The sequence below is a fragment of the Megalopta genalis genome, chromosome 7 (genome assembly GCF_051020955.1).
Source record: "Megalopta genalis isolate 19385.01 chromosome 7, iyMegGena1_principal, whole genome shotgun sequence".
In the NCBI taxonomy this organism is placed as follows: domain Eukaryota; kingdom Metazoa; phylum Arthropoda; class Insecta; order Hymenoptera; family Halictidae; genus Megalopta; species Megalopta genalis.
Window position 1 is genome coordinate 10,932,294 of NC_135019.1, and position 26,963 is coordinate 10,959,256.

Here is a 26,963-nt window from a genome sequence, read left to right on the forward strand (position 1 = left end):
GTCTCGTGGTTGGTTCATGAAACGGGGTGGATCCGGCTGAAAGTCAGCCGAAGCCGTAAAACGGCTCTGGTTCTTCTGTCCGCTTTTCATCCGAATATACAAGTGACTGTGCAATTTGCAGTTCCGTCCAGTAGACGTTCTCTCGACGTCCGAGTTAGTTTAAAGTCGATGCTTGAAAAATCAGGGGTGAAAATCGAACACGCGTTTCGATACGATCGCCTCTTCTATAATTTGTTAAAGTGATGTCGGACTCGCAAGAAACGAGCTTCTTCGACGGAAAAAATTCTATTGGCTCCTCGGAGATGTGTTAATAGATAAAGAAGGTTTCAAATTAATGTGTCCAACAGTTTTCTTTTCAAAGATGTCGGTATCTCAAGAGCGTTCCGTTAAGAGGTACCCTTTGAGAAGATTTCCACTTTTATTCAATCCTCGGACTTCGACTTAACTTCTAATATACAGGGTGACCCGTAATTACGTTGACGCCCGGAAAGAGGCGATCCCTGTGGTCATTTGAAGAAACTTTATCCTTGGCGAAAATGCAATCCGCGGCTTTGTTTACGAGTTATTAACGAAAAACCGTGACCAATGAGAGACGAGATCAGCTGATACGCGGCGACCGAGCCAACGAGCGGAACATTGGTCAGCGTTTTTCTTTGATAACTCGCAAATGAAGCGGCGGATTGCATTTTCGCTAAAGAAAAAGTTACTTGAAATTACCTCAGGAACTCCTCATTTCCTGAAAGTAACATAATTTTAGGACATCCTGTGTAGTATATTTACTATTTCAAAAACCTACTTTTCCCCAGCCCTGTAAAGCATATAAATAACAGAATAATTCTTCCAAGTTAAAACGCAAAGCTGCCGAAGGACAATAGTCGGAAAACAGTGACCAATGAGAGGCTAGATCAAGGCAGAGTCCAGTTCCACTCATCGGCTCGGCCGCCTCGCGTCACCTAATCTCGCCTCTCATTGGTCACTATGTTTCGTTAATAACTCGTAAACAAAGCCGCGGATTGCATTCTCGCTAAGGAAAAAGTTACTTCGAATGACCTCAGCAATCACCCTTTTCCGCGTGTTAACTATGGGACACCCTGTACGTGGAAAACGACTAAATAAAAGAGAAGGCGGAATGACTATTTACAGGTTTATTTCCACTTGCGTCGGACAGCAAAAAAAGATTCGTGTCGTCCGCAAAGGCAGAACGGAGTCCAAGGGACAGCTTTAAGGGCGGCCCTTAATATTGGCTAGCTCGGTCGAAGTCAAAGGGAACCGTGACTCGGAAAGAAGGTCACCGACTGGCAAGGGTAGCGCGCTCGTTGCTGCCTAATGAAAATCTAAAGCAAAGGCAAATAGAGGACGGCGTGTGTACCTACCTGGATGGAATCTCGTCGCGGACCGCGGCGCGTACACGCTCCGAGACTTTTCCTTTCTCGCGTGTCGGATAACACGCGAACTTTCCTCGAGGCTTTCGATCGATTTGAACCCCAGGAGAAACGGGGGTGTCTTCGTTGGACGGAAATTGCTCGACGTCGGGAACGATTACTCCTTGAAAGGGACTAAAGAAACGATCTCTAACCGCCGGTAGATTCGAAATAGCTCGCTATTGGAAATATCGGAAACGTGTACGCGGCCGCAATCAATAGCTCTGGATTAAATTAGGCGGTCGCTTGAAGCATCCAGTCCAGTTAATTGGCCAAAAAAACATCATAACTTTCCACCCGAAAATATCGATTAAATCCTCCTTCGAACGAGCATCTTGTTTCGAAGTGTGCTTCAATTAAGATCAGCCTCTTCTGTATCTTCGACAAATTCGTGAAGCCATCTAGAAAACAACTGATGAAAAAAAAGTATTGTCGATCGGTCATTTTTCAAGATCTCTGTTAAAAAATCACGATAAATGGCGCGGCGTACACGCTTTTTCATCGCGTAACGATTAATAGGAAACTATTTTAAACATTTGCTTAGAAAAGATTCCAAAGCATCAAGGTATCTCCGAGATCATTAGCTTGGCGCGACCGCCTAAATCGGACAGTTTTTCGGCGCCGCTGGCTCGAAGAACGATCCACAGGGAGACTCGAGACGCGCGTACATACACCGGGTGTCCCGTAACTCACCTGCAAATATACGCGCCGCTTGACCTGGTTCTCGAGTTCGAGCGAGTTTTATGGAACCAGCGATTTAAATGTATCTCCTGAATGCGCGGCAGAACAAGTAGCGGGGATCCGGTCTCCCGGAAGAATCGAGGCAACGCAGAAGCTCGCTCTGTAGCTCGGAGATCCGGCCAAACAGGGCGTAGCTTCTCGCGAATTTATTTAATCAACCGGCGAAGTCGGTCGCCGCGCGGATTTCGTGGAGCACGGGGCACTCTGCATTTCGCGTTCGACGGGGGAGAGTGCGATGGGCGCGGCGGGGAGGGGAGGGGAGGGAAGTTTTGTGAGGTTGCTTGAGCGAGTTAGGGGAACAACGCCGAGGATGCTTCGATCGACTGGGATTCGCTGGTTTTGACCAACCGTGGGATTAATTCGGCAATAATATTGAACGACGCTAACTTCGCTGGTATTCCGCTGGTGTACCGCTTTGCCCCTTGACAATTGCGCTTTGCAAAACGCTTTGCGATATGGATTTCGATGTGATTTAGTACCGTGTACCGCCGATTCGATGCAACAATGATATCGCAAGGTGCAAGATGGGAAAGCTGGGATCAATCGTAAGTGGAGATCGAAAATAACATTGCTACTGGTAATTCTGTGGCTACAGTGGCCCACAAAAGTGTTCGTACATCTTTTAAAACGCAATAAAATTGTCAAAATTGAACTAAATAACTTGAATTTCTTTTTAGACGATAGAGGGACTAGTATACTAGATGATGCCTAAGAAGCTTTCTTTTAATTTTGCTATTACTTGGAATGAAAAGAAGAATTTAAAAACCCTTGTTTTTTAACTTTTTTACGTGAGCCTATAATGAAAACTTAAAAAATGCCTTTCGTAGATCTGCTGCTTCTATGTGTGGGTCGTCATAGCGTGCGGCGAGCTCCAGACTTAACCCAGAATCGAGCTACAGGCGTTGAATGATTTTAAAAACTGCAGATTTCTTACAGTTTTTAGGCTCAGGTAAGAAAGTTAAACAAACGAGATATTTTTATTCTCTTGTGTCATTCCAAATAAGAGCAGAATTTAAAAGAAAGCATTTCAGTCATCGCCTAGAAGACTAGTCCCTCTATCATCTAAACAAAATTTAACTCACTTAATTCAGTTTTAATCCTTTGCAGTAACCCTTTGAGACGCCACTGAAATTTGTTATATCACGTTCTAAGGTAATTTTTGTATAAACAAAGACTAGATTTAAAAAATTGTTAAAAGTGTAGCTAAACTGTGAAATACTGTAAGGCAGAAAAATTCTGTTAGGTTTACAGTTAAACTAGCTTCGAGTGCAAAGGGTTAAAGTAGTTATTGCATTATAAAAGGTGTACGAACACATTCGTGGGTCATTGTATAAGGAAGAACACCGCAAACCGCAGTTTCAAAAAATTTGATCTAATGCATTAATTGAATTGTAGCATATAGGATTTACGTATTTATCAGAAAGGAACATCAAGAAAACAAATTCTGTAGATTCAGCAAAATTATGCAGTTTCAAACACTACTAATACAAAGCATTAGCGATCAGCTACAGAATTGAGCTTGCTAGGCGTTTTACGATATACATGGTGTTCTGAAAATGTCACGCAATCCAGAAATCGGAGGTTTTTGTGGTCATTTGAAGTAACTTTATCCTGAGCTAAAATGCAGTCCGCAGCTTCGTTTACGAGCTATTAACGAAAAACGCTGACCAATAAGAAGCGAGTTCGGCGCGCGGCCTAACCAACAAGCGCACGAAGCCCCGTTCCGCTGGTTGGCTTCGGCCAGCTGATCTCGCCTCTCATTGGTCACAGTTTTTCATTAATAACACGTACACAAATCGGCGGATTGTATTTTCGCTAAGGAAAAGGTTCATTCAAATGATCTCAGGAACTCCACATTTCTGTATTGCGAGACAATTTTGGGATACCCTGAAGATCGTAAAGTGTTTCGGAAATGCGTATTGTTAATTCGATGGTATTGTAAGATGCAAGATGTGGCAGGTCGGATTTACTAGCAAGCGGAAACCGAAACGAACACACAGGCGGCGGCGCGTAAAAGCGTTGAGCAATTTTCTAACGGATGCAGTTCCAGTTGGTAGTCGAGATTAAAGAGGATTCGATAGGAAAGTGGCTGAACCTTTCGAGATTTCCGATGATTTTCGGAATCATTTCGGGTTAAAATAACATAAGCCCGTCATAGCCTTAACATAATCCTAACATTATCTTGATCTTCGCCCCACAACAAAAGTGAGGTATCCCCGGGCTCCACGACCAACATGTATCGCTGACACAACCGGGTTAAAAAATCATAACTCCAACATAGCCTTGACATAACCCTGACTTTATCTTGATCTTCACTCCACAACAAAAGTGAGGTATCCCCGGGCTCCACGACCAACATGTATCGCTGACATAACCGGGTTAAAAAATCATAACTCCAACATAGACTTGACATGACCCTGACTTTATCTCGATCTTCGCCCCATAACAAAAGTGAGGTATCCCCAGGCTCCACGACCAACATGTATCGCTGACATAACCGGGTTAAAAAATCATAACTCCAACATAGCCTTGACATAACCCTGACTTTATCTTGATCTTCACCACACAACAAAAGTGAGGTATCCCCGGGCTCCACGACCAACATGAATCGCTGACATAACCGGGTTAAAAAATCATAACTCCAACATAGCCTTGACATAACCCTGACTTTATCTTGATCTTCACCCCACGAAAAAAGTGAGGTATTCCCGGGCTCCACGACCAACATGTATCGCTGACCCAACCGGGTTAAAATAAGATAACGCTGACATAACCTTGACATAACCCGGACATAACCCTGACATTACCCTGACATAACTTTGGTGTTTAAACTACAAAAATAAAGATTTTGTGTAGGATGACGTTTCCCCCGATCCGCAGGTATCCAAGCAGGAAGAATCCCGTATAGAACCGAAAGGAGGGATTTTCCAGCCCATATAGGGCCGGTGATCGACGGCGATGTACGCCTAGTGTCGGCTTCGGCGCGACTAAACGAAACGTTCGTTCGTTTTTACGTTTGTTTGTTGCGTTCTGCGTTCGACACTAGCTCGGCAAGGTATATTAACTACTACATGTACATATTGTATAAACCTTGAAATAACTGAAACAAAGTACTCATCTCCTTAAGAACTGTAAAACCGCGGTGTGCCGTTGTCCGGCGAACGACGGGTACAGGCACCGGTTTTTTTTTTAGCCGCAGCGAGCAATTTTCTAACGGATGCAGTTCCAGTTGGTTGCCGGGATTAAATAGGATTCGATAGGAAAGTGGCTGAACCTTTCGAGATTTCCGATGATTTTCGGCAGCTCCTCGACCCGGATAGAAGCTGACCGACCTGAACCCGTGGAAGTCGCGAGATGCGAGGGCCACCCGAATCAATCACTGGCCCGTCGCCAGTTATTGTACGAGTGTGCGAGACAGAAGAGGGGGAGGGACGAGTGGCGGGGGGTATTTGAGCCGCCATGGAACCTATAAATTGGAATTTCACCGACGATCGGGAGAAGCCGGCAGGAGATGCGCGCGGAATTGGTCGTTGCGCCAGCCCATTCAACTATTCCCGCTATTCCCTCGTAATGGCGTCCGCCTTCCTGTGTTATTATATCATCGTCGCGCGAAATACCGGAAATACCGTGCCAGACGCGACTCGTTTATCCGCGGCGATCGATCCCGGAGCCAAGAAACGTCCCGCTGATCCGCGCCGTTCCGCGCCGCGCCGCTCCGCTCCAATGCTGTCGCCTCGAAATATTCGCGAATCCCTAAGGTCACGACCCCTCGCATCGACGTCCACGCGTCCTCCAGAGCGGCGCGGAACGTTCACGAGACCGTGGAGTCCCGCGAGAAGGGCCCCCCGAGTGGTAACGCCGACGTTCTAACGAGCCCCTGACAGATTGCAACTCTCGTGCACACGAGCACGCCGCGTGCTTCTTTCAGGGCCAAGCGGCTAATGGTTGATATTAACCCTTTGCACTTGAATGACGCCGCACACCGCCGCGCAACGTCCGCGAAATCTGCATACGCCTGCCATTTCGATGCATCGAACATCGAAACACAAGATTCGAGTGTTCGATCAATTAATCTGAACCGAATGGATCTCGAAGATAACAGATTTTGGAACTTTTTTGCTGGAGAAGACGATTTGAATCGGATCTCTACTTCTATCTACTTGGAATCGGAATTATAAGCGCAATCGGAAGCAATTGAAAGAATTACGATCAGCCTTTGATACGAATATGATCACTAGACTCTGCGGATTCAATTGCGACGAAAATGGGCGAGTAAAACTGAACACAGCGAAAGGACTGAAAGAAATAAAAAATGTTGGTGTACTAACTTCAGCTAATTAAAACGATGAAAAAAGAAAACAATAAAATTATGCTTGGCACCCTTGTCGTTCAACACAGTCGTGTCGTTCGACACAGAAAATTTGTATTGTCCGCAGTCTAATAATTACCATTGTGCGCACAGGGTTAAAAGAAGCAGAGAAGCGGCGAAGGATCCGACGCCAGCGCCCTCGAATCGAATCGTTAATGTCCTGCGCCGATGGCCCTTGGTCCCTAAACGGCGATACCGCAATCGATCAACGGCTTATTAAAAAGTCAGCGTCACACTCGGCGGACTTGGTCGGACACGTAGATATCTGGGTGTATATCTCGGAGAGAATCTGGGACACGGCGAAGTTCGGCTGCGGCGCGGCGGTGTCCGAAACGTCCGGAAACCCCTGAAGAAAAATGTAGCCCGGCCCGCGGGAAGCCCGCAGAGGCTGCGAAGCTGTTCGTCGCCAGCAATTAGGCTAATTGACTTAATTAATTTAATCGGCTTCCTATTCCGTGCGGCATCTCGATAAATCTTGGAGCCGGGACGGAGCGGAGGCGCGCCTGGGAAACGGGGCCGGCAGTAAACCGCGTCGGCGATCGTGGACCGACGCCCCGTAAAATCGCGAAAAAGCTGGCAGACGCCGCGAAGTAACGGTGTGACGCCTGACGGATTATTGCGTTCGCGAATGACGGTGATTCGGTGGCGCGGCGGCGCGCGCGATGAATTCGCGGCTAATGAGAGACGCGCGGCACTCGATATCGTAAAACGTGCGCGAGGCCGAACCGTAAGATGGAAACACGGAACGACGGTGACGATATTATTACAGCGACCGTTAAGGTCTCTTTATTACGGTGTATTCGGTGTATACGAGGCGTAACGACCCGCATTAATCCGCCAGTGGAAAGATACTCGCGCGAACGACTCTGCTGACGATTAAGCGAACGTTCCCTCGAAACGCGACTGTCATTATTGTATTCCAGATCTTCGCGAACATTCCCATCTTCGTGGATCGTTTTACAATCCTCGCGACAAAGGAGCAGGCTTTGTCGACGTCGCGGCAGTGCATGAAAATCTGCTGGCGAATCGCTAACTGGACAAATTACAGTAATGTCTCTCTAATTGACGCTCAGATTGTCCACAAAAATGGGCACTTTAGGGAGAGGAGATACGATTATTTGATCATTGCGATTCATTTTTATAGTCGCGAATTGTCAACAACTTTTAAAATGAACTGCAAGGCTCGAATAATCGTATCTCTTCTTCCCAAATTGTCCATTTTTGTGGACAAACTGAGCGTCAATTAGAGAGAGATTACTGTATTTCGTGGTTACGTCAAGGTTCAAATTAAGTTCGAACATTTTGTCCGTCATAATAGTTAATCGCTGTATCCTTCGGATTCCATTAGATCATTGTAAAAATGAATAAGGTAACGGCACCGGTTACTGCGAGTGTGACCAATTGCTGTGCCTTTGGTTTTTTCGGGCATAATTAGCTTCGCGTTTATCGAACGAGATATATCAAATATTTTCGTTGTAAAATAAACGAAATAAAATAATACAGCGGGAATATTATAAGAATTCAAGAATACTGCTACATTATTCCCAACTGACACGAGCAACTGACAACTGCAGTTTAAAATGTTCATTGCGTGTAACAACGCGTCTGCCAATTGCACTTTAAATACTGAAACTAATTCCGGAAGAGAGAACTCTGAGAACTCCGAAGAAGCAAGGTCTGAAAAATATTAGCTCGTATTAAAAAGTTAAAAAATTAAAAAATTATAAATTATAATAATTATAATATAAAAATTATAAATTAAATTAAAAAATACTAGTTAGAGTATTAGAGTTATAAATAACTTCCGATACAGCTAGATAGAATCCACTGTTCGTATCTACCCACTATGCGTCACCGGGACAAACGAGTGTTTGCTTTCACTGAACAAACAAGAGATCAATGTAAATAAAATAAAACAAAGAAAAGAAGCAGAAAAATAAATAGAAAAACAGAATAAATATCTGCTAAGAAAACGTAAGTTATTTATGACTCGACCTAATAATTGACCCGGAGATGATGCACCCAGTGCACGGCGCACACAGTCAGACCATCGGAGAGCTTGCTAATTCACGCAACGATAACCGCGGTTTCGCGCCGAGGAAAACGCCCCGGCAGTAAAATACCGTAGCCCGGTTCTCTCCGTCCCGTGTTTGCAGAAACGGGCGTGCTCGCGGCCGCGGGTTCGGCCAGTTTATTCGTCGAATCGGGATCACCTCGGGCCGATCTCCAGCCGAGAACGCACACGGTGCCGCGCATGCACACGAACGGGCTCCCTCGCAGCCGCATACGTACGCACGATTTCCTGGAGCTTGGCCGGGTTTCGGCAATCGACTCGATCGAAGATCGATTCGGTTCCACGCATCCGTTGTCCGGCTGCCAGCTGGCAGCCTGCCCGGGAAGAAAACCGCTGGAACGCTCGCTTCTGCTGGCCCCCGAGCCCCTCGTTCTTCCTCTTCCTCTTCCTCTTCCTCTTCCACTTCCTCTGCCCGCGCCTTGTCTCGCCGCGACTTCTCGCGGCTCTGCGGCTGCCAGCCGCGGCGAAAAAAACCGCATACATCTCGCCGTAAGACGCGATTGCGCGCCGAACATTGCGATTAGAATGTGTCCAAACGGAAAATAACGCGTGGCGGACGACGGCGAGAACGCAACACCGTCGAACACGATTTATCGGATCCGGTTCGCCAACCTCGTCCCAGTTCCCGCTGAGTCACGGGAATATCCAAGGATTCATCCACTCTGATCGCGGGAAATGAGGGATTGGTGGACGGGGTGGGGACGATCCTGCGTTTCCCGGCCAAAAATTTGCTCGTTTTTCTCGAGCCTGAGTTCTTGTCGCCTTCGCAAGCTCTGCGAACATGAAACAGTAGGCCATTTGCGTTATCAACGTATAGCAATGTCTCTCTAATCGACGCACAAATTGTGCACGAAAATGGACAATGTGGGGAGAGGAGATACGATTATTCGAGCCTTGCAACTCGTTTTTATAGTTGTTGATAATTCGTAACTATAAAACGAGGCACAAGACTCAAAATTAATCGTATCTCCTCTTCCCGAATTGTCCATTTTTGTGCGCAAACTAAGCGTCAATAAGGGTGACATTACTGTATGTTCTATGCACGCGATTCATTTTTCTGGATTGAAACAGCTGCGCAGTGACAAAGTCGCCTAATCCACTGGCCAGGTCAAATAAAGCTGTACGAAACAATCGATGATAATTATTAAACTGCGAATTTCATGCATTTGTGAGAAAAATGAGTAGATCAAATGCAAAATAGCTAAATCATTTAATCAATGTGAAGATATTATCGCATTCCTGTCAACTCACCGATATTGTCAACAAAAGGAATGAATGTCTATGCAGTTCCTGTATCTTGCAATTAATGAAGACTATTTTCATTTTGCACAAAGATCCGCGGTCTAATAATTATTACAGTGAACTTGCTAAAATTCTCGGAAGAAGAAAGTAATATTGATTTAGCTGCAGTATAGCAAATTCTCCCCAATTTTTCTTCAACTTGTGAACAAAAATGAACAATTCGAGTAGAGGAAATACTGTTGCGATTCACTTCGTTTCTCTCGCGTCGTGGCATTTTATTTACAACAAAGAATATAAACTATAACACAACTCAATTCAATTATGTTACAGATCTTTGAAATCGAAACGTTGATCGTTCGACGGTCCGCTCTCGACTCTTCGATTGTCTGTTGGTAACACTCTTCCTATTATAAATAAAAGATAAATTTCAAATTTTGTAATTCACCATGGTGCGATATCTTTGGTAGCAATCTCCCATGTGCATTCTGGGTTTACTTGGACAAGTGTCACAGTATTCACTTTGCCAAATAGAGTTACTAGATATTTCTTTCAAGTTTAGAACATTTTCTGCGTAACCGTTGGTTTCCTTTATAATTTCATTTACCGATTCGTCCGTGAAAACTAATTTAAAATATTGTATCGGCTGTTCAATGTTCGTAGAAACTTGTGGTCCAACGACCTGTGGCAATACACTAAAAGGTATTCTATCTGGAATATGTAATTCTTCCGTAACATCGCGCCATTCATCCAAGTCTTGTAACGAATCTTCGCTTTCATTTTCAATAATTCTCATTCTTCGTCTCTTTGGTAGTATAATTTCGCTACTACTACTCGAAGTGTCAGAATCATAACCAACATTGTCCTCCACAATGACTTTTAACTCTTGAAAATCAAATACGTTTTTGGTATCACTCGGCTCTAAATTCTCATCATAATATTTATTTTCCTCCATGTTGCTAACCATAGAAAAGGTCAACAAATGGTTTAATCGTAATGGTACAGACTTAGCACGTTTTAACTAGAGATAACAATTGCTAACGCCGACGATAACGTATGCTAAAAACATTTGGCTCCGCAGCGGAGCCTTCGGAGTTACGGAACAAATGACGAATGTCTCCGTAGCGGAGCCTTCGGAGCGCTAAGGGTTGAGGAGAATTTACTGTACCTTGTTTTTTCGCGCTGACGATTTCCAAGAATATTTGACAAGGTTTTGTAAGCGACCGTATCACGGACTAAAATCGTGAAACCTTTTCTGTCGACAGGCTTCCGGTGCCCTGGCTGCTGTACGGCCTGATCTACGGGAAACCGGTGGAGGTGAACTCTGTGGGCATGGTGTGCAGCATAGCGATCCTGTTCTGCATGCTGTTGTTCGTGATCATGAGCATCGCGTGCTTCAAGTGGCGGATGAACAAGGGCCTCGGGTTCACGATGTTCCTCCTGTACTTCGTGTTCGTGGCGGTATCGTTGATGTTCGAGTACGAGTTGCTGGTCTGTCCGGTCTAGGACCGAGCTCGGAGAGGAGGAGCACGCGATCGGCAGCGAGCCAGGTGTCCAGGAATGTGGACCGCGGATCGACGCACACATACGGGTCTCATAATCTCGTGATCGGCAACGTTCGTCGTCGCGGCGACCACGGCGACCGCGTCTCCTCCTCGAATCGATCGGGCGAGGAACGCGCGACGGACACACAGCCTTTCCCGGGATACAACTCTCGAAAACTGTTGACACAGAAACCCCCCAACCCCCCAACCCCACCGAGCCCCCCGATCCCCAGGTATCCAAGCAGAGAGAATCCCGTATAGAACCGAAAGGAGGGATTTTCCACCCCATATAGGGCCGGTGACCGACGGCGATCTCACGCCTAGTGTCGGCTTCGGCGCGACTAAACGAAGCGTGCGTTTGTTTTTACGTTTGTTTGTTGCGTTCTGCGTTCGACACTAGCTCGGCAAAGTATATTAACTACTACGTGTACATATTGTATAAACCTTGAAATACCTGAAACAAAATACTCATCTCCTTAAGAACTGTAAAACCGCGGTGTGCCGTTGTCCGGCGAACGACGGGGACGGGCGCCGGTTTTTGTTTAGCCGCAGCGAGCGGGTCTGGCCGATCGTGCCAACGATCGCGCGACCATAACCGACAACCACGAGTCTCTAGAATCCGGGAGAAGGGTGAGGGGGCAGAAAGCAAACACCCCCTACTTCGCCGCGCGTCCCACAACCCCCTTTTTATCTCCTCTACTGTTCTCACTGTTCTCGTTGTATTCTATATAATTCGATTTATTCATCTTCTTCTACTTCTTCTTCTTCTACTTCTTCTACTTCTTCTACTTCTACTTCTAATTCTTCTAATTCTTCTCTACTTCTTCTACGATTTCCTCTACGATACTTATCCTAGTCTTAGCGTCTTGGACGAACCGATCGTCAACGCCTCTCGTTAGCCTCCGGCGAACCTCGACGGTTTATTCTAAATCCGGATCGACGATCGACGTGTACTTCTCGCTCGATGTTCCGCGGACGACCTAACGGGAGGCCGACCAAATTCGTCGATGTTCTCCGCTTCGATCACACCAAAGGCGGCGTCGCGTCGGTCGAACTGCCAAATTGTCTCGATCAAGTGGACAATGAACTCTCGCTGAACCGTGTAAACGATGGTCCCGGTATCGCCAAGCCGCAAAAGCCAGTACCACGGCCGTAACCGATCGCGATGATCGAGCTGGCCCCGCACCGGCCACGCCGCGATCGAACCATCTCTATTTTGGCACGAAACCCATCGTACCGGCACGATAGACGCTCTCGTTAGACGATGGATGGGCCCGACCGCTCGCTGATTTCTCTCTCTAAGACAACAGTCTCTTCTCGCCTGTAAATCGTAGCGTCTAGACACTTTACTCGGTCTCGGGTCGGCTGCGACGATCGGCACGCCGATCCACGGCGATCCAAGGATCCGCCGCGACGCCTCGAACGATTTCTCCCGACCGCTTTTCGCGCATACCACGCCGAACGATTGCGATGATCGGTCAAGGTTTCGAACTCTCCACAGAATTCTTAACGCTAAATCTACACCGAGCACTAAAATTGACCGTATTGTTCCATAAAAATGACACGACAACGTTGTGTGTTTGACTTTTCGCCATTTTTATTACGACGTACGTTTGAATTAAGAAAATCCATTCGATCAATTCCTATAAAAAGTGTCTTTATAATGTCAAGGTTATGTCAATCTCTAGATAAAAAAGAAAAATGTGAAACCGCGGTCAGAATGACCAACGCGGTAGATTTAGCGTTGAACAACCGTGACCCGCGGAGAAAGGCAAATCTACGTCATCGGCGTCGAACGCGTCAAGCGGATACGTGTTTCCCGGGTCAAATCAAACTCCGTCACGTCGTTTTACGTAACCATCGCGAGCGGAGATCCTTTTACCTCCACCGTTATCGAACGGCGGCCTCTCTTGCCCACGTACATCCTTATCTTTTATTCAAAAAGAAAATATAACAAGCTGCTCGCCCATTCGATCCACCACTCGCGATCATATAATTGCATCGTGAAAACAGACCGCGGATTTGTGTGCTTTCGTAGCGTTCGTGGGAATGCAACATGCAACGAAACGAACTGCTGCAATTTTAACATCCCCTGTAACGAGACCGCCCGCTGTTAAAACGATACGATCGTTAACGTTATCAATTTTACGAGTAATAAATCGATCATTGAAAGAAAAGAGAATCGTTCGGGGCGGAAACAAACCGGTCCAAGATCCACGGTTTCGGCTGGAATCGTCCGTGGCGTTCGCGAGGAGTCCGCGTCTGCCTTGAAAACGCGTCGTCGCGCGAATAGAGAACGCGGACCCCGTACGCAAGCGGACGTCTAGACCGACGCGATGACAGAGCTGGATCCACCAGGAGAAATTCCAGATACCACAGGAGAAATCGATCTATGTCGATCGTCGGATCGGATCCGAGCAGCGCCGCATCGGACTACGATCGCGCGAACGGATCGACACGCGCGCTTCCGGTCCGGGCTGCGCTCGTTTTTAAACCTCAATTACTCTACTATTCAGCAGAAACTAGTCTACGTAAGCGGCATGCGAGCTGATCGAACATTCCTAAAGCGCGTAGAGATCCCGAGGGGACGCATGCCCGCGAAAGATGGCCGCGCGAGCAGCTCGGCGACCATTAAAATCGAGCACCGCGACGCTTGCTCTGCACCTCTTGATGGTAATCGCGTTTACGACGAGCGGAATCACGCGGCCCTCTCCGCGGATAGACTTAAACGCGATCTGTCCAGCGACTGGGTCACAGATCTCCGAAATTTGCTAATTTTTCTCAACGGGGAAAGCACGATTTGTCCACTTGTAGGCGATGATTCGACAAGGACGTTCTTTGGACGTGCTTGGGGAATGATTGTTTATCGGGTCGAGTCATAAATAACTTCCGTTTTGTTATCCGAGATTTACTTTGCTTTCTATTTCTTTCTTTTCTGTTTTTTCTTTTTTTTATTTATCTTGGACCATTATCAATTTAGAGAAAGCAAAAACTTGTTTGCTCCGGTGACTCATAGTGCACTAATGTCTCCCTAACTGACGCTCAAATTGTGCACAAAAATGGACAATTTGGGAAGAGAAGATACGATTGTTCGAGCCTTGCGACTCGTTCTTTATGATTATCGATTGTCAACAACTATGAAAACGAGCTGCAAAGCTCGAATAGTCGTATCTCCTCTTCCCAAATTGTCCACTTCTGTGGACAATCTGAGCGTCAATTAGAGAGACATTACTGTAAACAGATACGAACAATAGATTCTACCTAGCTGTAGTTATTTATGACTCGACCTCATAGTTCTACGGTGCGCTAATTGGTTTCACGGATGCGGTATTATTTCAATTCTTGTCCTCTTTGCAGCAAGGTAAACAGAAGAGACAAATAGTTCCTCGCGGAAGCGTTCGAATAGTGTCGACAAAATGGCCGACAGATCTGTCTCTATCGCAACGTCTCGATATACTGAAATCAGGTCCGCGATGGTTCCAACGAAACAACGACAAGAGAAACATTGACCAAGTCGCTGCGAACAGAGCGCGTGTCTTCGAACTAATGAAGCACGGCCGTGCGGGCACCGTGGAGCAGAAGACGTAGACGCCGTCATGGGACCGACACAAGCGTCGTTACGAAACGTAAGACCTGCAACAAAGAAACGTTCGCGCGAATTGAAAAGCTGCAGCTTCACGGTCCCGCTAGTCGCCGTCACTCACCGAGCTATTTTTTCGCTAACATTCTTTCGAGTTCTCGATGTCACGCTATGACACGCTACGGTGATACCGTTTAGACGATGTTGGATTATTCTTACGACTATGATTATTACCGTTATTATGATTATCATTGCGACGACCGTCATCGCCATCCTTGCGACCATCGTTCACCGTTACCATCCTCGTTATCGTTCATCAACATCGTCGTCGTCGTCGTCGTCGTCGTCGTCGTCGGCGTCGTCGTCGTCATCATCGTCATCGTCACGAACATCATCATCATCGTTGTCGTCGTCATCGCCATTATCATCGTTGTTGTTACATGTACACGCGAAGAGAAACAGAGAGTGCGGTAGAGCAGGAGAGAACGGGAAACATGTACAGACTTAAATGGTTGCGAAAGTGCGAGTGAGAGGGAGAGAGCGAGAGCGAAAGGGAAAGAGAGAGAGAGAGAGTCGGATGAAGATTTTTAATTAACCGTTAAACAGATTCTGTATTATATGAAATGTTTCAAAGTACGTTTTAAACGCGTAGAATTAACGATAGTAGTAACGTGATATCGATTAAGTTTAAGGACACGGTTCGAAGATTTTTTGCGGAAAGTGACTGTTCGAAACGATGCGAAGAGAATGAAAGAAAATAATAAAGTGAGAGAGAGAGAGAGAGAGAGGAAGAAAGGGAGAGAGGGGAGAGGGAGATGCGTCGTATCGGGAATCGCCCTGAACGCCTAACAGCGGCCTAGCTTTTTACTAAAGAAGAAACAGAAAACAGCCAAAAAAAATGGGAACTGTGGGGAACGCGAGGAAAGCCGAGGCTGGGAACGGGATGGGCAAGGAAAACACTGGCAGATGTTGAACGGAGCGAGAGGCGGAACAACGGAGGGAGGAGAGAAACAGAGAGATTGAGAGAGTTGAGCTGATTCGGCGGCGACATTCGCTTCAAGACGCACTTTTGTACATCCTCGGCAACGAAGGAACATCCGACTCGCGATTCAGCTGCTAACACGCTCCAGCTCTCTTTGGCCAGCCACGATCTCACCCCTAGCTGCCTAGTCGCTGACTCGTGCAAGAAACGACAAGTTACCCGAGCAAGAACGTGGATATCCGATTGCACGAGAGACCACTCGGCGCAAGCGCGGGCAGAGATTGCTCCGTGGATCGCTGTCCCGGCTGCGTCGGGGCAACGAAGCCACGCCCTCTCGAAGCAGGCCACGCCTACCGTACCCAGACGGAGAGGAAGACAGGCGATCTTCTACCGTGAGATTGAACGTTTCTTCATTCTCTGACGTTATCTGCCTTGGCGGGTAATTCAGAGTGCTCTCGGTGGTGGAGAGAGAGAGAGAGAGAGAGAGAGAGAGAGCTCGTTGTCCATGCCTGACCTAGGAGAACCGAAGGGGGAGGAGAAATCGTCGCGTCTGTCAGCCTTATTATGTACCGATTCGTTCTAATGATTCAGCTCGTCGATCTAGCTCAGGCATGGGCACGGATTGCCCCGCGGGCCTCTACGGGTCTCTGCGGGCCGCCTCGCAGGAAGGGGAAGAGAGCGCGACACGGGCGGTCTTCGATCGCAAGATTGGGAATTCCTGGCTTCCACGACATCGTTCGCCCCGAACGTTGCTCCGGGAGCAATTCGAGTCGCTGGTAGCTCATGCCTGATCTATTCTCGTCAAGATGACCCCGCCCATTTGTTAACGAGACTGTTCTTCAGGGCCGGCTGGCTCTCGCGTTCGCTCGGCGAAGAGCGATCGAGGGCCCGAACAGTCGAAGAAACTGGTCGCAGGTGGACGCGATGGATCGGAAACGGACACGGATCGGTCCGGAACAGGTGAGCGAGCGTGCAGGAGCGTGCAGGCGGAACAGAAAGCGTGCGGACACGCGTAACGAACCAAAGAGGAATGGGAAGGAAGCATTTAGCGAGAAGTAGCCGATAGGATGTAGCGTTTCTTAATAGTTCTTGTAAATGATAAAAAAAAAAACAACCGCGAAGCAAGTAGCGAAAGATGCACAATACGATCTTCCCGAGGTATCGATCACCGATCAACAAATTACGTTCGAACGAGAGGAGACAAGAGAATGCGAAACGGCGGCGCCATTTCTTGCGATCCGTAGGCGGTTTTTAGCACACCACGCCGCGCCGGGGAAACGGAAGAGAGAACGTCAGCGTGTGTGCGTTTGTGTGCGTCTGTGTGCGAGGGCGCGCGCTCGCGGTGCAGATATTGCGGAGAAAAGATTCTCGAGCTCGTCGAGATCGATCTGACATCCCGATCGCGACTACCACGATCGATCAGTTATAACGATTACCTTGTATTTTCATTTCAAGCGGTTCACAAAAGTTGTCGCGGATGTTCCCCTGCGAGGGTTGAAATTCTGCCGCAGCTGTGCCAGAATCTTGTTCGATATTCCTCTGATACGTCGAGTTGCAACGCTATCTTTTTATAAAAATCGCAGATCGGCCAGTTTTACAAAAATCGTGGCAGTCGACGAGGAGCAGCTCGATTTTCGCGATCTCCTGGCTCGGGTCGCCAGTTCGATCTCGCAGAACGTTCGCAGAACGTTTGGAGCGGGTCGCGCAGAATAGGCCGAGATCCGGCCTGCGTTTAGCGAATTTAGGGTCGCGAATCAGTGCGAGCAACCCTTCGGGCCTCGAAATTGCCTCTCGGCCGTGGTCCTCGCCCGATGTATCGCTGCAAATCGCGCCGGAGCGAAGCGGAGCGGAGCCGGGAGATAGAGAGATATCGGCCAGAGTCGGCGCGCCGCGTCGGAGCCATAGAAACTCCAACGAGATACGAACGAAGAGACCAACAATAGATTTTGTTACGTTGTTCTCGTTGGAAGGCGACGCACGGAAATGACAAGCGCCAGGCCGGCCGCGGATGAACGAGGAATCGCGTGATAAGCCGAAGGTCGGCCGAGAGGAGGTTCGACGCTCGCCGGTGCTATCGCGCTCATAATTTCTACTTTATAATACTTTAGGATATACATCGCCGTGAAGGGTGAACGGGGACACATCGAGTTACGATTCTGTTCGCGACGTTGCCCGAAAACGTAGACGTGGCCAGCGCCTCGAGAATCATTTTTATATAATCGCGTGGGCGTCGGATCGTTTCGGCGCGACCCGGTTCCGAAGCTTTCTCGGGACTTGCCACGTGTCCGGAGCCATAAGCGCGGTTCGCGTGGGCTGCGGGAGAACGATGCGCGAATCGAGTGCACTGATTTCTGAAAATTTCTCCCCGCTATTTTTGGTCGATTCGAGTAAAATCTTTTTGTCAAAATACATTTTCGTTTCTCTACGCTCCGTTACGCTGTTTAAGATGAGTTTTCTCTTATCGTCGAGCTAATATTTTTCGTCTTTTTCATTCGCGTGCACGTTAACTGCTATCGATTCGCCGAGTGATTACAAACTTTCGGTCGATTGTGCACGTACAATACGTAAATTCTTGTCGGTCAGGAGCTTTCGTATTACCAATGGGCCGAGCAAAACGCTCCGTCATTGTTTCGTGACCACCGGACTACGAATCATTATGCAAATTCCAGGGTTCCCAGCCTATTTTACGACGAACGGAAACGTTCGCCTTGTTTAAAATCGTGTCAATTTTCGTGCACCGTTTCACAGAACGCTAGCTAAAAGAAAAAAAACATCCTTTTGCCGATTTGAGAAATCGTCGCGTGCCACGGATGCATCAACCGTTGCACAACAGTCCGCCCAGTCCGATGGTCCAACATTATTTCGTAGATGGACGAACCGCGGAACCATGAATGAAAAGCATCGTGGCATCGTGAACGCGCGCGCAAGTGTGCGTGTAGAATTGCAGCAGCGTGTGTAGATGCGTGTAAACGTGTGTGCATGAGGAATAGAGAGAGAAAGAGAGAGAGAGAGAGAGAGAGCGAGAGAGAGAAGGAGGGAAAAGGAAGAGAAGGTACGCAGCGACGAGAAACGAAATTCCGCTTAAAGGCTTAAAAATATTCTCTTGGCAAACGAGAAGGCGCGAACGCACATATCAAAGACAAAGAGACATTGACTATTATAGAGGTAACTGATCACTTTAGCGGTATTATTAGCGTTACGTAATTCGTAAGATATTTAGGTGAAAGAAAATGAAAACAGAGAGAATACAAACGCGTTTCAGAGTTTCTATATATATATATGATTAAAGATTATTATATATATATACATATATTACTGTTGTGTCGGATCTCGATCGGAACCCGTCGATCTCGATCCGATCGCGTGCAGATCGTTGTTGGGGACGCGCGCGCGCGCGCGCTCGCGCGCACACACACTGGACGCGCACACACCACTGTATTACAATATAAGGACGTGTGTGCGCGCGTGCGACAAAAACCAAATGCACGCGTGATAGACAAAACTGGGGCCGGGCAATTATCGATCTTCGGCGTATGCCATTGTTTCTTGTGATTAGTTACATGTAATACATGGACACAAAAACAGACAGACAAACACCTACACACACACACACACATAAACACACACGATGTATAAATAAAATGAAATGGCACGACATTGACACGGCGCGGGCGCGCTTGCGCGTACGATCGCACATATTGTATATGTTGTATATGTATATATTATACTATATACATACGTGCGATCTCGTTTGTTGCGGTTCTTTTTTTCACGTATATATATATATATTTTTTTTTTATAACGACGTTCGATTACAATCGATTCCCAAAGGGAGTTACGAGTAATTCTGCTGGACGCGCGAGCATGGTCATACGGAGTGTAGTATAGATTACTTTCGATGTATGTACAAAGAAATACGACAAACGGTCGATACACGCAGCCACACACGTACACGGGACACGTACACACACACGCGGACAACACATACCATATATACATATATTTTATGATTGTCGTTGTTGAATTCGTCGCATTATACCATAGGGTTTTACCCCCGTCCATCGCCACAAGTAGTAGACGTATACCGGAGATACGATCGTAGTTGATGAGATCCGGATTTTATGAGGTACATACACAGAGAGAAACGAGAAAACGATACCTAGGTTTACGCAAATACCTTAGCGAGAACGGACACGGAGGATGGGAAACAAATGAAACGAGAGAGAGAGAGAAAGAGAGAGAGAGAGAGAGAGCGAACAGCGGAGAAGAAGGATATTATAAATAATACAACTATTATATATACGTATACATATATTATGTATATATGTATTGTATATTATATATATTATATTATAATATATAATATATTAATATATTATATTATATATATAATATATAATATATTAATATATTATATTATATATATATATATATATATATATATATATAATATTATAATATATTATATATTAATATATTATATTATATATATTATATGTATATATAGTACCATATATACATTTGTATGTATATGCATATATATACACATATACATACTTATATACAATGCAGCAGCGCATATAAATATATAAAGGTTCTAACGTTGTATACGTTCTGGGTGAGATCAAGTCCGAAGTTGATTTTATTACGATAAAATGCTTTCTTTCGCTCGTGCGTACGAAAACACGCGCCGTTGTCGGTCCCGTTTCAACCCTTTCTCTGCCCTTTAGCATTCGATCGGCTTCGTCACATTCCACACAAATTCGTTGTCTTCGATCCGAATAAGCTGCAGAACTTTCTGCTAGGCAAATGACAACGATACAGGGAGAGAAAGCTTGCGGATTCAATGGGAATACGTTATGGTGGCGAAGAAACGCCGCTGGTAGATCAGCGACGCCAGAGGGCCAGCTGCGCGAAGCAGCCCCTTTCGAAATGAATTCCTCATTTTAGACCAGTTCTGGAAATTTTGAAATGTTCAAAACGGTCCTGGAACTTGGTCCAGATTTGAAGAAAGCCTCCTGTTCGTGGTCCCAGAGGATGCGCCTGTCCACTGCATCCTTACATCCAAGTATATTTACCGTCATCTGAATTTTTCAGTTTCGCGTAAATTAGAGATTTCGCAATTACGAAATTCAACGAATCGGTAGCTGTTCCTTTTTTCTAAAACGGTATTGGATTTTTCGACTTTTGAAATTACTAATTGCATATACCATTGGAATTTTGGAATTACTATATTTCTGATCTACTGTTTATCAGAGCGGCATAACAAGGGGTATAGGTGTAGCATTGATCAGCCTCTCGATTGTGGAATTTGCCTCACAGAGGAAAAGACAAAATTTCGACCAACCCTTCCGGTGAGCTCTGCGGATAAGTGGATCGTTAATAATTTATTCATTGTATGGTGGTATCACTGTGCAAACAGTTGATTATGGTAATCCTCTATCATCGCGCCGCAGTTCAATGTTGCGATGCAAGATTAATTTTCATTTATTATTTTAACATGAAACCACGTTCAATATATTATAACGATTGCAATTGTGATCCTCGACGAGCAACGCGCCGCCTGTAGAGTTGATTCGTTTGCAAGCTTTTAATTGTTTCTATACGAAGAAACCAAAAATCACGCGACTGATTAAAGGCTCGAAGCCCGTTCGAGGCACCGAATATAACCTAAACATTTCTGTGTATACGACCACCCAGCGGAGCTGATTAGAAAGTGATTATTTTCTCGGTAAATTCTGGTTGTCGAAGAGCGCGTTGGTGAACAACGGCAGCGAAAGGGTTGAACTCGGTCGCGCGACTGCCGATTCTGTTTCTTGCGGACATTTAGGGTACATGCGATTAGACGAGAGGAGAGAAGTTGAATCCGCGTAGCACGTACATTATTATAATAAATAAACGATACATAAATGATAAAATATTTATGAATTTTACTACGGATTGCAGCGTGCACGTGCAATTTGCTCGAGAAACAACGAGAGGTCTCGACAAGCGATTTGACGATTTTTGTGATACCCGTCGAAATATGTAAACGGCAAATCGATCTTCTCGATGGACGACCGACCACGCTTTTTCGTTTGTCTCGATATACATACAGAAAAACGAGAGCGACAGAGAGAAAGAGAGAGAGAGGGAGGGAGAGAGAGAGAGTGAGAGAGAGAAAAAACAATATATCACGATTAGTAAGGCAGAAAACGAAGCAAAAGAGCAAAAAAAGTAGAATAACAAGAGAAAATCTTTCGTACGGAAAAAACACCGGTGGGACAAAAAACAGAAAACGAGCATGTTAGAGGGGGAGGGAGAGAAGTAAAAGTAAGTACCTTCGCGCGAACAATGGCGGACATATTACATGCTGCAGCACCAACGACCACGCGTTTACAAGCTCACGCCTCACGCAGGACGGCGAGTTTTTCGGGCTTAAATAATCCTTAGAGCGAGAACAAGCTGAAACAAACGCGAGCGCGCGCGAGCAAGCGAGCATTACACGCGAGGGTTTTAAGCGCAAAAACAAAATATAGTTGAACAAGCAAGCAAACAAGCAAGCATACCAAAAAACAAAAAAAGTAAACATAATAAAATACAGATAAAGAAGTGTAATGTAGTGGACGAGAGAGAGGGAGAGAGAAAAAAAAACGTCTCGCGACAAGCAAATCCAAAAAAAGGAAAAAAACAGAAAAAGCGGAAAACGTGACGGGCTGATGTGTTTAAAAAAAGTGAACAAACGTTCGCCGCGACGGAATCGACGTCGAAGAAAACCGGTGGTACCCCGTAACCGGTGGGGTTAATTAACGTAGAGATCGAAATCCGATTTCCGATCGTGTCGACCGGCGCCGTCGCGGTCCGCGTCCGCGTGCAATAATACAGAATATATAAACAATATTAATATCATTATATACAACATTTTTACGACATATACGAAATACGACATAGAGAAAATGCAGGTGAGAACAAGTTTAGGATAACATTACTTGTTGTTGTCTACCATAGCGTTGTAGTTATATACAATTACAGGATAGAATATTAATTATAGGCAAGCTGAAGCGTGTGTGCGAGAGAGGGAGAGAGAGAGAGAGAGAGAGAGCGAAACGGAGAGATACAGGGGAGAGAGAGAGAGAGAGAGAGAGAGAGAGAGAGAGAGAGAGAGAGAGAGAGAGAGAGGAAGAGACAAAGGGGGTGCAAGGGACACAGTGTGCGTGGCGATGAGCGAATGCGAGTGAGAATGTGTATGCAAACCAGAGAGAGAATGAGGGATGGAGAGGGAGAGAGAGAGAGAGAGAGAGAGAGAAAAAGAAGTCAGCGCAATTGTCGAGCGTATATGTTACTATTATAGCGATTATATATATTCACATATATATGTACTGTACATATACCTATGTGTATATATATACATAACCGCGGAAAGACGGAAATCAATGATTAGCAGATATATACAGAAGTCTATACATATAAACTTTATTAAAAAACGTGTGTGCCTATGTGCGCACGTGCGTACGCGCGCGTACGTGCGGACACACTTCGACAGTCCCGAATTCGCCCGGCTCCGATCCGAACACCCGAAACGACCCCTAACGACCCCTAACGACCCGAAACGACCTGCCCTGTTCTGCAGAGACCCTGATGTTCTTCTCTCTTCTGGCCCTTGTATCTTAGAACCTTGTCCTCGTCTTCTTGCTTGCGCCTCCATGTCCCTTGCTCCCTTTCTTTCTCTCTCTCTCTCTCTCTCTCTCTCTCTCTCTCTCTCTCCCCCACTTTCCCTCATGCTCTCTTTCATGCTATTTCTCACTCCCAAGCTCTGTCAAGCTTTCCATCTCCCTCCCTCTTTGTCTGTCTGTCTCTCTCTCTCTCTCTCTCTCTCCCTCCCTCTCTGTCTCCCTCTCCCTCTCCCCCTATATTCTTCACACGCACTTGCGCACATATCCATGACGCATTACCGTAGCCGTGTTGTGTAGGGAATGTCTTTAACGAATAAGAATACGATTTCTCATGTTACATGTTATACGAAGAAAAACTTGCAGCAAAAGCGACACACAAAAAAAAATAAAATAACGATAAAGATAAAAACTACTAATGGTATTATAAACGAAGCAAAAAAAAGCTAACGAGACAAGTCTCTTCTCCGGTCAGTTGCAGGATCGCTCGAACGTCGTCGAATCAATAAATTCCCGTTGTGCAACCGAACAGAAACAAAACGAAACGAAACAAAACAAAAAAAAAATAATAAAAAACGAACAGAAAAATGGAAACGGAACGGAGAGAGGAGGGTGGTTTTGGGGAGAGTGTAAAAGGAAAACCTATTGTAGAGAGAGAGAGAGAGAGAGAGAGAGAGAGAGAGAAAGAGAGAGAGAGAGACGATGGAAAAAAGGAGGAAAAGGCGCGACACGCGAGGTGACAGAGAAAGGGAGAAGGTTTTGTTAAACGAACGCGTATCGTCGGTGGAAGAGAGCACACGAGCATGCTGCACGCCGGAGATTCGGTGGCAACAAATAGACACCGGACGAGGGAGAATTACTTTCGCGGTTTTCTTCTTGCGCTCTAAGGTCCATTTTCGTGTTCATAGCTGCGAGGTGGGGCCCTCGAGGACTCCGACGGTCTCGTTTCCGGTTTCTTCCATCGACCATACGCTCGCTCTGTACATTACAAGTTGTTCGTGTTACTTGTTGGCGGGCCACGGACCTTCGCGCGATCGCTGTGCTATCGAAATCGTTGCGCCAACCGTGGAAAGACAGCAGGAAGCTTTCTCGGGATCACGGATTCGCGGGATATCGATTACCGGAAGTCTATTAATCCTCGCAGGTTCCTCGGAAGTAGCCGTCGGAATGATCTATGGTATTCTAATTCGCCAATTTTTGCTTCGTTTGCAAAGTCGCTGTAGAACAGAATTCGAGAGAAATCGAATGATTTACAGGATTTAAGAGGTGAAAAGTCTAGCGAACATTCGGGCGGAACTTCTCGAGGAACTTTCGAGGATTACCGGAACAGCCATCGTTGCCAACCCTCTTACGCTCTCGGAGCGAACGTTCACCCAGTTTCTGTCTCCGCTTACCGGAAGATCTTTGGTTTCGTTATTACGTTTCGCAATTACGTTCTACTTTGTGCATTTGAGACGCGAAATTACGAATAAAATGCTGTCGATTAAATTGAAGCGCGTGACGAAAATGGGTGGAAACGAGGAGGAGCGCTCGGGAGTCGCTGAAAAATTGAAGATCCCCGAAGAAATTGTTTTCGTCTTTCTACGGTTCGTAAATTCCTCGTTGAAACGAGGAACGAATTTTTGCACACAAGCGTCGATCCGCGTGAACGACCCGGGCCCACCGTTTATTCTTACGGCTACTAGCATTATGATTATTGTTACTATTATTGCTACCGGTATGTGTGTACATGTATACATGTATAGCAGGGTGTATGTATGTACATATAGACACGTATGTTTGGCAGCAGCGGCGTTCCTTTATTCGTGGCTCGATTCTTTTTCCCTGGTTTCACCCCGCCCCACCCCACGTTTGCTGTGCCAGAATCCAGAACATCGCCGATCGGGCTCTCCGCGTGGGCAAAGGAAGGAGATCAACCCCTGAAAAAGCGCGACGGACATTCGGTCGAACGGATCGCGCTGACGCGCTCGATCGTTCATCATCCCCTGTCGCGATCGCGCGACACGCGCGTCTCCGCCCCTTCGGAACCGTGGTGGCAAGCAGCTCGGGCATCGTCGATTTGTTTTTCCATTTGCGATACACCGACGGAGAACTGTTTCTCGCCGGCCTGTCAACCGACTGGGAACTTCAATCACTCCGAAACACACGCGCGCGATACGAAATAAAAGATAACGCCGATCGACCGCAGTTTAATCCGCAACAAAAAATATCGAATCCGTTCAACCGCGAGGATCGACGGTGAATCGGGGAAGTTGATCGCTTACGAATTTACGCGAGTCTTTTTTGGCAACTTGTACACTTCAACCCTTTGCCGCGTGATCAAGATTTCGACCAATTTTACTCGAGCACGAGGAACTGTTTCGGTGAAAGAAATCGTTTGGCAAGGGGTTCGAGCCGCCGTTGACCTTTCGACAACGACTTCTATCGCGCAACGGGATAAATTCCAACGTGAATTTCGCGCGTGAATAGCTTCCGGTTGCATAGTATTAGCGGCGGATTCTTTCGGATCGATTGGATCGCGAAGCGAGGCGAGGAGAACGCGATGCTTTTGATCGAGATACGTTCGCCGGACCGGTTTTTATTCGTCCGCTTTTAATCGCTTTCGAAGTATCCCGTCGGCGAACAAATTATTCTCCGGTTGCCTCTGAAATTAATTAAATCGCCGAGTACCGCTTTAACGATCAAGCTACCGGGTGATCGTCGAAATTGGATTCGCGTAGGAACTGGATCGAAGCGTCAGCGCGCTGCTCAGGTGGGCGGAAAGATAGGCAAAGGGGATGCGCTATCTCGGAACAATACGTCGGATATACGGGTCAACGGAGCCCAGTGTTTCTTTTTCACGTCGTTGTCTTTCTTTCTTTCTTTCTTTTTCTCTTGCTCTTTAACAGTTAACTTCGACCGAGAGAGTCCTCACGGCACGGCGTAGATCAGAAAAAAAAAGTCGGGCGGTGGGTTTATCGATCATTAAGAAGCAGAAGACACATATATATGCATTATTCCGTACCAAGTACGGCTAGAGGCTACCGAGTAATTTAATATAGAATTATAAAACAGTCAACTGTATCGCGATTAAACGGAGCACGAACGAAGAAAGGCCTGCATCGACCATGTTTCCTCTCCACACTTTTACCCCCCCCCCCCCGATCCTGCCCTCCCCCCTCCAGCCCCGCCGAGAATCCACCTTTTTCCCCTCGTTATTCTAATAATTCCTGCCTCCCTCTAAACCCTCAACAAGAAACAAGACAACATATTGTAATCTATTGTAGATTGTTGTAGATAAATTATACGGTTTGACCGTACATTGTTACTTTTTGTCGACAATATAAAATACACAGATATATAAGTAAGCCTCTCGATTGTTTTT

At 46.4% G+C, this 26,963-nt stretch overlaps 1 protein-coding gene across 2 annotated transcripts in view; it reads left to right on the plus strand.

The window, feature by feature from the left end:
* Nckx30C (solute carrier family 24 member Nckx30C) overlaps positions 1 to 26,946 on the plus strand; it is a 172,765-nt gene extending 145,819 nt beyond the window's left edge. For both annotated transcript variants that reach the window (XM_033485297.2, XM_033485296.2), the window contains exon 7: positions 11,110 to 26,946. In XM_033485297.2, coding sequence (XP_033341188.1) covers positions 11,110 to 11,350 — 241 coding nt within the window. In that variant the 3' untranslated portion in view covers positions 11,351 to 26,946. The remainder of the gene's footprint in view (positions 1 to 11,109) is intronic.
* The last annotated feature ends 17 nt before the right edge of the window (positions 26,947 to 26,963 follow it).